Source organism: Callorhinchus milii, unplaced genomic scaffold, assembly GCF_018977255.1.
Source record: "Callorhinchus milii isolate IMCB2004 unplaced genomic scaffold, IMCB_Cmil_1.0 Scaffold5, whole genome shotgun sequence".
NCBI classification, from domain to species: Eukaryota; Metazoa; Chordata; class Chondrichthyes; order Chimaeriformes; family Callorhinchidae; genus Callorhinchus; species Callorhinchus milii.
In genome coordinates, this window is record NW_024704746.1 from 4,432,898 (window position 1) to 4,445,683 (window position 12,786).

General features: G+C 45.4%; 2 protein-coding genes across 3 annotated transcripts in view; one reads left to right on the top strand and one right to left on the bottom strand.

Moving 5' to 3' along the window:
• The window catches only part of lrrc39 (leucine rich repeat containing 39), a 7,016-nt gene extending 2,392 nt beyond the window's left edge, over positions 1–4,624 (top strand). Inside the window, exons 4-8 of the mRNA XM_042335214.1 lie at positions 1,144–1,280; positions 1,488–1,633; positions 2,374–2,526; positions 3,432–3,562; positions 4,286–4,624. Of these exons, the coding sequence (XP_042191148.1) occupies positions 1,144–1,280; positions 1,488–1,633; positions 2,374–2,526; positions 3,432–3,562; positions 4,286–4,326 (608 nt within the window). The 3' untranslated portion in view covers positions 4,327–4,624. The remainder of the gene's footprint in view (positions 1–1,143; positions 1,281–1,487; positions 1,634–2,373; positions 2,527–3,431; positions 3,563–4,285) is intronic.
• On the bottom strand, positions 4,375–12,088 carry trmt13 (tRNA methyltransferase 13 homolog). Of its 2 annotated transcripts, none has more exons than XM_042335213.1 (11): positions 11,846–12,088; positions 11,142–11,188; positions 10,441–10,507; positions 9,653–9,715; positions 9,490–9,559; positions 8,506–8,633; positions 7,013–7,180; positions 6,849–6,921; positions 6,674–6,748; positions 5,356–5,734; positions 4,375–4,801 (listed from the first exon to the last, which is right to left on the bottom strand). In XM_042335213.1, exons 1-11 carry the CDS (start codon positions 11,981–11,983, stop codon positions 4,615–4,617), a joined length of 1,395 nt encoding a protein of 464 aa, XP_042191147.1. In that variant the 5' UTR covers positions 11,984–12,088; the 3' UTR covers positions 4,375–4,614. The 2 variants fall into 2 exon arrangements, with proteins under 2 accessions (XP_042191147.1, XP_007901106.1); XM_007902915.2 differs by having other exon boundaries at positions 8,506–8,612; positions 11,846–12,087.
• Between the last annotated feature and the right edge of the window lie 698 nt (positions 12,089–12,786).

Consider the following 12,786-nt stretch of genomic DNA (forward strand, 5'->3'; position numbering starts at 1 on the left):
AGCATTGACAAGCAACCAAACTGAACATTGTAGAGGTATATAATAATAATCCTTGCTTTTGATACATATAGCACCTTATCACGTCTTCAAGACGTCTCCAAGTGCTTCATAGAATATACTGTAAAGTGAACTGACTGTTATATTTTGTGGGCAAAACATGGCAGACAATGGCGCACAGCAGTGTCCAACAAACAGTCCTGGATTGAGTGACCAAATTATTGTTTTTTTTTAAAAAACAAAATATGTTTGTACAGCGCCTTTCACATCGGGAGGATGTCCCAAAGTGCTGGAGAATTAGGGTTTGGACTTTTTTTTTTAAGGGATTATCACCCCCCAGAAAAGTGATCCACCAATGAACTAACAACTGGATTCCCACTTACTGTTGGGTAAACATAGGAGGTGCGGAGTAACAACAACAACAAAATTACATTTATAGAGCGCCTTTCATGTTGGGAGGACGTCCCAAGTAAGGAAACTTGCCCAACATTTCGTCCTGCCCGGGAATCAAACTCAAGTTCTCTCTCTTGCGAGGCGAGTGCTCTCATCACTAAACAGGACATCACTATGGAGCCACATACATCCAAACAAATGAAAGCATTTGCTAAACTATTTTGTTATAGTTCACAATTGTTGAGGGTTGTGAGACCCCAACGAGCTGATAGATGTGTCTTCAATGTGTCTGTTTGAAGGTGTTCTTCTGACAGTTACAATGAAGTTTGGAGGGTTTGATCATAGTGGCAGCCAAACAACAAGTTACATTTACACGGCGCCTTTCACGTCAGAAGGACATCCAAGGTGCTGGACAGTGAGAGGTTTGGTCCAGAGCTGAGGGTTGGAGGGCAAGGGGGTGGGAGGGTGGCTGAAGTCACGGTCAAAGAGGAGGCCTTGAAGGAGGCAAAAGAGCGAGCGAGGCAGAGGGGCACCTGGATAGAGTTCTAGACGGTGGCGATATCTTGTGATGACTGATGGCTGTCTTGTGTGATGTCATTTCTATGAGTGTATAAACTGGAATTGGTGTGATTTTTTTTCAGATTTCATGTTGCGACAATGATTTAAAAAAAAAACAATGATTTAAAGAAACGGTTTGAATAATATTCCTTTGCATATCCCAGAACGTTACATTTCCCCTCTTATCGATGGTAGGAGAACTGACTAGACTCCGAGAGCTGAACGTCAGCTACAATCGTCTACAGGCTGTCCCGGCGGAGCTCAGCAGCTGCCAGAGTTTGGAGAAGCTGGAGCTGGCAGTGAACAGGAACATCGCAGACTTACCTCAACAGGTTCTAGGTTTAGATGTGAATTGGTTATTAATCCGCGTGTGTTTGACAATTTCCTTTGTCTGTTGTCAATGTTCGTATGAGGCAATTACTTTACATTTTGAGATCTAAATAATTCATTTATCTGCTAATGAGTCACATTGGAAGTGAAGTCAACAATGCCATATTAACTATAGAAGTGTGGACATTAATGAACATTCTCTTCTGCAGCTCTCTCAGCTGAGGAAGCTCTATCACTTGGACCTCTCCATGAACAGCTTCAGTCACTTCCCCTCTGCTGTGTTGGACATGCCAGCCCTTGAGTGGTTAGACATGGGTAACAACAGCCTTCAGGAGCTGCCCGCAGACATTGCTCGGTGATAACCTGCTTCTTCATTTCACAATTCTCTCATTTTCTGATTTTACAATGATTTGACATTCAAAGAAAGTTCTCCATCGGGACCTGTTGACTCTAAAGATTGAGTCGAATAGTTTCGGATTTCAGAGACCACCTCACAAGTTTAGTTTATCAGCGCTGCAAAGTTACAGAAAGGCAGAACAGAGGTACAGTGGCTCCAGCACTTTCTCCCTGGGTCTGTTCTAACAAGCAACAACTACTCTAGGCTATATTTATACCCAACTTGTTTACTACATTTGTAATCTAGTCTTCCTTCCATCATAACAAAAAGCCATCTGGCTATCACACACAGACAGTTTCTGTTTTATTTCTGCATATCAAGACCCTCTGGTTACACATACCATTTCTACACGACTGACTGCACCAGACAGAATCCAAGGACATGAGGTAAGAAGACAGACATTACTCATTCCTAGCAAGGTTTCGAAAGTTACCAGCAAAATTTCATGGAAAAGTAGAGCAGTGCAGATGTTCAGTAATTCTCAATTACAGACAAAATCCATATCAGCATAATGGTCAATTTAGGTCAACAAGACTTTACTTCAAAAATACTTAAAAGACACATAACAAGAACAACTTGCATTTAGCAGAGCACCTTCACTGGCTGCTGCTTAGACTTGTGAGTGAAGAAAAAATGGACAAAACTGCAGGAAAATCTGACAGATTTTCTACTTATTTAAATAGTATTTTTTTTCACAGAATGGAAAAACTTCACACAATTTGGCTCCAGAGGAACAATATTACTCACCTTCCTGATGCTATCGGCAAAATGAGAAATCTCAGCACTCTGGTGTTAACCAGCAACAAACTCCAGAATATCCCTGTTTGCATGGATCAAATGTCTAACCTCAGGTAACAACTACTTGCTAGATCTGTTTGGTGGTTTCTTCGCATAACGTTTACAATTGGTAATGATCACTGCAACACAGGATTAATAGAGTATAATTCCTTTTAGCCAATTAGTAAATGTTACCATAAACTATGGGGTAATGTTCTGCACCTGAAATAAATGAGAACCCCGCCACTTGTTTTGTGTCACTAAGTGAATGCAATCCCTTGGCTAGTAGAATCTCTTTCACCTCCAAAATAAACTTGCTCCAAAATAGCTCCAACGAGATTCCCCCCCCCCCCAGGATAGTCACAAGTTGGTCGTTCAACAAGCACAGGTTTGACCTCTCTTAACAGGTACCAGGAACTCCCTGCAAGCCCCTTGGTTGCAAGGATTATTATTATTATTATTGGTGGGCAACATAACTCAGCATGGAATGTGTGGAAGAATCGGCACCATTTTCCTGCCCACAGCTTGGACACACATCCCAACCCATTGAATGATGGACACAATTCCACTAATTTGAGGTGCAGAGCTTGAGAAGCAGCCGCTTACCTCTCTACAAAAGAAAATTAATGTGGATTTATCAGCCTGGTTGTTGGTAGCTCTGAGTCGCATGGTTGTGGGTTCAAGATCAATGTCGGCCAGATCCCTCCCTCCCTTCATGCTGTGTTTAGTTCAGTTTTATATAAATTAATTATATTCTGAAAAACATGTTGCATTTTAGATTTACCTTCCCTCTGGATTGGATTTAAATTTTAGAGATACAATTGATAAGTCTATATGATAAACATATTTAATGGATTTCAACAGGAAAATATTGAACGAATCAACATTTATTCAACGCTTTTCAATGGGGGCTGGGTTGCACTTCTGGTTGGTGTGTGTGTGTTTCTAAGATGTTAATCTCAAGTTTTATGTTTGAAAGGTTTGTGAATCTGCGGGATAACCCTCTCCAGTTGCACGTTACGCTTCCTCCCTGCATCAACCCCGAGGAGGAGGAAGACCGAGAGCTCTTTGGTCTGGAGTTTATGCTGGTTTACATTCAGGAATTAAACCGTGAGTGAAACTTTCTTCCATCTGTTGCAAAAGTGCTGGGTTGTGCTGATGTAGTTTAAACTTCTGGTACCCGCCTGCATGGCTATTCTTCATTTATGAATCCAATGAGGATTTGAAGCAATTGTGGAGAGTATTAGGTGTCAGCCTGGCACAGTTGATAACACTCTCTCCTTTGAATCTGCAGGTTGTAGTTTAAGACCCATATTTGGAATTTGAGCCTAGACAAAGTTTAAACCTATGGTAAAATGAGGTTCTGTCTGCCTGTTCAGGTCAATGTTAGCTGAACCTGCATAGCTTGCCATCGAGAGCACTACCTGGCAAGCGTTCCTGCTGCTTGTTTAGCTAGGACCACTCTACCTGTTCGGGCTTTGGCTTGCAGGGTTAATGGGAGTTGCATAGGAGGATTCCCTGACCCCAGTGACTGATCTACCCTTCCAGGGTCTTCCGATGAACCAGCCAGTCTGTGCTGTCATCAGCAGTGCCCTGGAACACTGCGGCTCAGGAATTGGACTACCGAGACCACCACAGAGGAGGGGCTCGATTTTGACATTCCATTACCAAACATGTCATCTTGGAGACTCTTCTCCCCCTCCCCCCCAAGGAGAATAGTCATCAGCTATTACTGAAGAGAAAGTGTAGCTTTAAACTGTTGCATCCAATGGGAATTATTAATTGGTTAATTGCAAATTATCATTAAACTTCCAATTTAATTTTGTCTTTCAGGGAAAGGTTTTGCCCCAATCGAGGCTGAAATCACACCATGATTTGCCCTGAATTCACACCGTGTGTTAAATAAGCTCAGGCTTGGAAAATAACTGCAGAGCTGAATTTATTCACTGTTCCTCAAGAGTTTCTTCACAATTGTTATCAACTGAGGAACCAGCTGGGTAATTGCTGGAGGAATGCATTTCATTCAATGTAACAAAGAATAGAAATTCTAAGCACCCGTCGCTACCCGCAGGTGGACTATCAACTGCAGCAAAAGGTTATTTGCCTGAAGTACATTTCTGTTCAAGGAAATCGTACGATAAAGAATTCTAGAAATAAATGAATTAAAAATTCTCTTTTGATTGTGGTGGTACAGCTGTTAACAAGACATTTTCTGGCGAGATGCAGGGGCTGGTGTAATACTGCAGTGTGGCCATGAATCCTCGCTGCTGCAGGTACTCAATCCTTCCATGATCAATCAACCGCTTGCAAAGTAAACCCAGGCTTTCCCTTTCTCTCACAGTCAGCATTCTGCCAAGGAAATTACAGTGAAACTAAAGTATTATAATGGAATAGCTTGGAATAGAGAATGTGAACAGACTAGATTACAAAGAATGTATAGCCGTTCGGCCCAACCAGTCTGTGCCAGTATTTATACTCCACGAGAGTCTTCACCCGTTTCTTACTCTCTCCCACACCTTTCTGTTCCCCTTTCCCACATGTGAAGGTTTACTTTCCTCTTGAATGCATCCACCACTTCAGGCAGCAACTTCCACAATCTCTCTCTCCTATGCGTGAAATTCTCTTTTAGATCCCCTCGTCGCTAGCTTATATTTGTGTCCTAAATTAATTTACATAGAGCTCAATGGACTACAGTAAGATAATGAAGGCAGATATATATATACACACTCAGTGATGAACTCTGCTTCAAAAGATATCCATACATTTTACAAACTTCTGTGTAAAAACAGTCCTAACCCTTTTCACTTTGTGATAATCCTCAAATGATTCTTTTGTTATTGACTTGTTCTGGAACATTTCCCAAACCCCACCTTTGTATTTTGTAAAGAAAGTGCGGCACTTACTCTAACACTTCAGCAGCACACTGTGAGCTCTCCCCCCAGCCGTGCTCCTGTGGAGGCTCTGCGCTGGCAGCTCGGGACAACGAGCAGCTCTTCTCACACGTTGCCCAGCTTGACATTCGTTGGAAAATCTGAAAATCTTCCCTATCAAGACCTTGTGAAGAGAAGAATTCTTTGCCCACATAGTGCTTCCACTCACACTTGTGGTGACAACACAGTGCAACAGCAATCCCTAAGGTGGGCGAGGAGTTCACCTCCTTGTCTGGGTCCCTTTGCTGCTGTTGTGTCTCTGTTGGATCCGCTTTCAATCTCTTTGTGGCTGGTTCTGTGTCATTATCTTCTTTCACTCTGTAACGTTCTACCAGGCACCTCAGAGAAAGATCTATGCAATTGTAAACATTGAATTGCAACAAACATGAAAATGTTTCAAGTTTATAAGTGCGTATTTGCGACACATTTAGGATGAATAGCAAATTGAGACATTTATCCTTCTTTCTGGGCAAGATCATATATAATGATATATATATAGTATATATAATAGATCCTCGGAAACATCACTGACTGTGTCCTGATGGGTTAGATTAGGGGGAAAACTATCAGCAGGATCACAAACTACAGCGGAGGGGGGAGACAGCTCAGTGATGTGAGCAGATCCTTAAGCATTTGGAGAAATGCAAAAGTAGTTTACGTGGGGGTTGAAAAGAACAAAGGAAAGGAAATATACTATAAACTAATGGAGCGAAGGGAGCAGAGATCCAGTAGTTATTAGGGCTTTTAGAGGTAGGTACCATGTAAAAAGTAATAGAATTCTAGGTTTAATGGATGGAGGAATTGAATATAAGAGCAAGAAGGTAAGGATCAATTTGTACAATACATTGGTTAAGCTGCAGTTCCAAGGAGAGCTCGGGATGTGGGAGGGGAAGGATGCGGAAAACAAAGCATACTCTTATCTATACAGAGGGTGCTGGGTCTATGAAATATTCTGTATTGGCTGAAACGGAGGCACAATCCATCAATAATTTTAAAACGGAATGAATTAGATGGAAGGTGAGGAATGTTAAAAAGGGATGTGAGGAGTGAGCAAGAGGATGGGATCAGACAAGGTGGCTGGGGGAGAAACACTAGCAGACTCCATGGTGGTATTTTCTTTGCAGTAACATTCTGTGATTGTATATTGGATGATGCTGGAAGGACAATACTTGACGTGAGGTTAAAACTCTCTCCATTCTATGAAGATGTTGCCTTTGATATTGTATAGATGAGATTTGCAAAGGAACAGCCGCTGACTATTATGACGATTTACTTTTCATCTCATCCATACCTGTAGCTGCTCCACACAGGTGTTTGCCAATTCCAACAACAGGCAGCGTCTCACTTGTTAGAAGAGGCACCTTATCTGCAGGAACAAAGTACATGTGATTCACAAACAAATCAAATCTTTCGGGTAGAAACAACAAATTTCTGCGGATATCCATGATTTACAGAGCAGGACTTGCCTAGGCTCAAGTGTTGTATGTCAATCTGAAGTCGTCCAAACATGGAGCCCTGATTTTGGTGTTTACCGTCGACCTTCAGAGAAATATTAGATTTCATGCCGGTTAATTTGAGATCTCAACACGATGGTGAACGATTGTTAGTAATTCACGTGTGTAAACGTTACCTTGAAACGAGTGCTGGCTCTCTCCACAAGGAGGAAGTGAACGTTCGGGACACCTTGTAAGGCCCGAGCTACCCAGTGGGACAGCTTTCCCCGGCCAGCACCAAACTCCACAAAGCAGCGGTTTGATCCAAGCAAACCCAGCCGTTCCAAGTTACCCACGAGAGAAGCCTGTAACAAGAAACATCCTAACTGCTTTGGCAAATGCATTTGAACTTCAACTATTTTCTACACTTGGGAGCAGCAGAATCCGTCTGATTACTTCCAATGATTGCTAGTCTCACGCAACACTGCCAAAATAGCCGCTGACTGTATCCTAATAGAAATCATGTTTAATGTTATACTATCTTTACCATTGTGTGTTGGTATTAAAAGTAAATCCCCTTAAAGCAGAAATTTTTCACACTGGCGCTGGTCTGGTCTGATCAGGCCTCGATTGTGAGCATTTTACATGACACAGAGAAACCGCCTAAAATAATTGTAACAACAAAATTACATTTATAGAGTGCCTTTCACGTCGGGAGGACGTCCCAGAGTTCTAAACAGTCAGGTGTCGGAGGGGTGGTGTAGGGGTAAGGGAAGGCATAGAAGTGGGAGGGAGTCCAAAGGCACGGTCGAGGAGAAGGGTCTTGAAGGAGGCAAGGGAGGAAGCGAGGCGAAGGGACCATGGGATGGAGTTCCAGAGTGTGGGGGCAGAGAGGCCAAAAGCCCGGCTACCGATGGTAGGGCGGGTCGGGCGGGAGCCATGGAGCAGCCCAATGAACGGAGGGAGCGGGCAGGTTGGTAGGGAGTCAGCAGGTCAGAGAGGTAGGAGGGGGCAAGGCCATGAATGGCCTTAAAGGTGAGAACGAGGATCTTGAACTCGATCCTCTGGGGGATGGGGACCCAGTGGAGTCGGGTGAGGGTGGGAGTGATGGGGTCGCGGAGCCTGGTGCGTGAGAGTACATGAGCTGCAGAGTTTTGGATGATATGCAGCTTGTGAAGGGAAGCGTTGGGAAGGCCGATGAGGGTGTTCCTGTAATCAAGCCTTGAGGTGACAAATGCGTGGGTGAGGTAAAAAAAGGTGAAGTTGAAAAGCTGTTCTAGAGATTAGGATTAAAATTGGTGCAATTTCTTAATCTGTCAGAGACAAACCATTCTCCAGAAGTTTTTTGGGGGGGAAGAGTTCTCCTGATTATTATTATGATGATTATTATTATTTAGCTCAATTTCTCAATATTCTACAATTCTCCAAATTGTCTGGGCATTGCTAAAATCCTTGGATCCTTTCTGCACAAGCTCAGTTTCATTCATGGCAAACTGTTCCCTACAATCATTCTGCCACGTGCAACACATCCCATGTATTATTGCCACATTTCACACACACAGATTCGGTGCTTTTTACGAGCGCTAGTGCTCTAGACATTATCCCACAGGAAGGACTCCTTCATTAATCAGCCCTTCCTGACCGAACAATGACTCCTTGTAAATCTGTACCAGTCCAGTGAGCCTCCTACCTGCTGCTTAAGATGTTTAGAGGCAGAATCTCCATTCTTTGGATCATCCAAGGCTTCTCTTAGTGCAGTGTGGGTTAGTGTTCGGTCTGTGATGGTAGAATTCAAACCTGCAGATAACAGTAAATATTCTGGAAATACCAGTTTTCATCAAATTACTTACCCTTCATTTTCATAAAAGTATTTTCATTCCTACATCAGACCAGAGATTCCCAACACGTTTCCCCATTGAGTGCTGAGTTACTGATCTCAGCTGAGGCCACGGTTTGGGATCAATTGACCTCAGATCCCAGGTACCTGCTCCTGATCCGTTGCCAGTGACGGTGTGTTGCCAAATCAACTTGTGTTAATGAGTCTGGTCTGCAGACTGGGTTTTGCCACTTCTCTAAGATGTAGCAGAGAATTTTATCTAAAACTTGTTGGTGGGGAAATGTCCAGTTCATACACAAATTGCTATTTCAATGTTCTGCCATGAGTTACTCTGTAATCTATAATAAATGTAGTTAGATAATGTTCTCATGCCCAGTGGCACCTCTGTTTCTGATCACTTTTTAAAAATAATTTATTCACACACGTCTCTTTCAAAAATACATTGCATTGTAGTTTGTTTCAGCGCAATCCCTCTGCTCTCTGAAGATGCTGTCTATCTGCTGAGGTAGGATGGATATGTTCCATCGGGCAATGTTTCATGGAGTGAGTGTGCGAGTGTATCGTCCCCCTTATAGGGCGGGACACCTGCGATAACCAACATTTCACCCACACCAAGAAGTCTCATCCACCTGAGTGTTGGGGTCAGAAACCCTATTCATAGAATAACACACATCTATCCAGTTAGGAGGCTTCTACAAATAGAATTACCAGAAATTAAGCGTATTTTACAGCAAGAAGTTTACATTTCCTGAAATATATATTCACTTGCCTGAACATTGTAATGATAACTGTAACCTTTCCCACTGTCCCAGTGCTTTCTCCTGTTAAAACACTCACCACTCGTTGCCTTTCGGAGTTTTGTGATCATTATTTCTATTTCTTCTTTGGACAGATCACAAAGTGGAACCTTAACAGATATAGAATAATGGTGTTACTTCACTAAAGAGACACAAAAGAAAATGGAAAAAAATATCTATTGTTCAACAACCAGTTCCTGTACCTGTTGCTTGGAATTCTCTTCAGCATCTTCAGGACCCCCATTAACATTGTGTCTATAGTAAACCTGCAATTGGTAAATTAGTGCGAAGGGAAAAGGAAAGAAGAAATTAAATGTAATGTTTCTTATATGGTCTGAGTAAGTATAAAATAACTTGTCTTTATCTCCCCGATCAACCTTCTGATCTAATTAATAAATACAATTATCCTAAATTCTTAATTTACATTATAACAACAACAAATTGCATTTATATAGCGTTGGGGGGAGGTGGAGTCAAATCCCTGACTGTCCAGCGCCTTGGGATGTCCTCCTGATGTAAAAGGCACTGTATAAATGTCATTTGTTGTTGTTATTGGAGCGTATGGGGAGGGCGGGAAATGAGGAGGGCAAATCAACAATAACTTGCATTTATATAGCGTCCCTCACGCAGGGTGGAGTCCCAGAGCACTGAACCGGATACTGGGTTGTATTAAAAGGGCAATATCGAGCCGAATTAGTGGGGTAATTCTGCCACTTTATGAATCATTGGTGCGACTGTACCTCAGCCAATTGCGCACAGCAGTGTCCCACAAACAACCGTGGATTGAGTGACCAAATTTTACATGCAACACGCTCTTCACGTGTGAGTGTTTGTCCACAAAAGCAGTCCTGAAACAAACCACGTTTATTATTTGAGTTAATCTGTTAATTACGCTAATATTTCAGAAACAGTGCAACTGAAACCTCCTGCAAAGTTCATTGGAAGCACATGAACAGAGAAAGAAATTAACAGTGAAATCTGAAGGACTTACTGGTTTGGGTTTTTCCCTCGAATTACATTTTTTCAGATGTTTTTCTAGTTTATCTTCATCGACTGTGCTGTAAAAAAATAATGTCGGCTTTTATTCTGTTGGTTTCAGTCCGTGTCAGGTTGCGTTGGAAGCACTCTCGCCCCTGAATCAGAAGTTTGTTGGCATTGTCAGGGATCTCCTGTTCTTTGGATAAGATATTAAACCAAGACCCCAATCTGCCTATTCAGGTTCGCACTAAAGATCCCACAACACGATTCGAAAAAGAGAAGGGAGTTTCTCCCGGTGTTCTGCCCAACAAATCCTCCACTTCAAACTGGTCATTTACTTGATGGTTGTTTGCAGACGCACTGCTGTGAGGAGTGGAGGGCGATTAACGGTGGCGGTCGTCGACCGTTTGAACTAAAACACACAATTCACATTTCTACACCGACATTACTCACACCCGGTAATTCGGGCGTATTAAAAGATAAAAGGTCCCGCAGCGCTATTTCATGGAACAAGCGGGAATATCCCCCGAACGTCTTAGATATTTCATTCAAAGTTCACCCAAAAAACCCCCCACACCAGAATCCATCCAAATTTCTCACGGTTTGCGGGATGTCAGTGGCACAGATCAGCCGCTGCGTTTGCGCGAAACAGTACTTTGTATTTGGTTTTTAAAACCAAAATAAGAGAGACTTTGGTTTGGTTTGTGCACTTACTGTTTGGGATCGAGGGGACAGCGGATTCGCTTTCCCTGATTTTCGCTCTGGAAGGAAAAACATTCAAATGTTTTCACCTCGAGCTGAAAAATACTTATTTTCACTGGTGAGCGAAGCCCCCACTGACCGAATTACCCCGAAACCTTCCCACTCGGGAACGTCCCCCCTTTTGTTTTTCAGTTTTTTAGTAAAAGGTTAATTTAATATTAGATTTAAAAAAAAATCATCTTCGTTTCTCACTGAAGTCAGACTTCACTCTCCGCCAACTTTACCCCTCACCCCTCACCCCCCCCTCCCCCCCCACCCCTCACCCCCCGGGCCTGTCCCCCCCCCACCCCTCACCCCCCGTCCCCCCCTCACCCCTCACCCCCCGGGCCCTGTCCCCCCCCCGGGCCTGTCCCCCCCCCGGGCCTGTCCCCCCCCCCGGGCCTGTCCCCCCCCGGGCCTGTCCCCCCGGGCCCTGCCCCCCCCCGGGCCTGTCCCCCCCCCCGGGCCTGTCCCCCCCCGGGCCCTGTCCCCCCCCCCCCGGGCCCTGTCCCCCCCCCCCCCCGGGCCTGTCCCCCCCCCCCCGGGCCCTGTCCCCCCCGGCCTGTCCCCCCCCCGGGGCCTGTCCCCCCCGGCCCTCCCCCCCCCCGGGCCTGTCCCCCCCCCCGGGCCTGTCCCCCCCGGGCCTGTCCCCCCCCCCCCGGGCCCGGGGTCTGTACCTCTGTGCGGTGTTCCCCGCAGAGGCGGTGCCCGCGGGCTGTGACCATTCGGCAATATCGCCGCTTCTTCACCACGAAGTAACTGCACCTCCCGGACAGCGGCGCCCGAACCCCGTCCGCGGCCGCTTCCCCCGCCATCAGCCCCGGCCCCGGGGGCCCTGAACCCAGAGACAGACTGAGCCGTGACCGCCCCCTCTCCCCTCCCCACCGCGGGGCCCGGGAGCACAGCGGGAGCTGCTCGAGTGGCCGTGTGGCTCCCAGAACCGGATATGGGAAGGCTGCGCCCTCTGTTGGTTGGGGGCGGTATTGCCCTCTGTTGGTTGGGGAGCGGTATTGCCCTCTGTTGGTTGGGGGCGGTATTGCCCTCTGTTGGTTGGGGGCGGTATTGCCCTCTGTTGGTTGGGGGCGGTATTGCCCTCTGTTGGTTGGGAGCGGTATTGCCCTCTGTTGGTTGGGAGCGGTATTGCCCTCTGTTGGTTGGGAGCGGTATTGCCCTCTGTTGGTTGGGGGCGGTATTGCACCTGCAGAGTGTGATCTGCCCTCACACAGAGGAAGCGGAGACACTGGTACCACTTGAGCACCTGGTCACTGGGCTCAGGCCGGGCTGGTCCTGACAAGAGAGACAGAGACCATCCCGTCACCTGACCTGCTCGGGTGGTCAAGAAGACATGGTTCAGGTCTGCGGTGTCCTTTGACAATTTGGGGCCTGGAGGTGTTTGCGGGGGGAGATTGGGGCTTGTCCTGGGGGGCAACCCTCGTTCCCGAAGTGGGAACGTTTGAGCCTAACTTGGTTATCGGGGGTGAGCGAGCCTAACCTCGCTCACCAGAGACAAAATCGTTTTAAGATCATGATAATAATTCTGGCATTTGGTACAGTATCTCTTCGAGACGTCTCAAAGCGCTTCACAGAGTAGAGTGGACTGACTGTATATTTTGTGGGT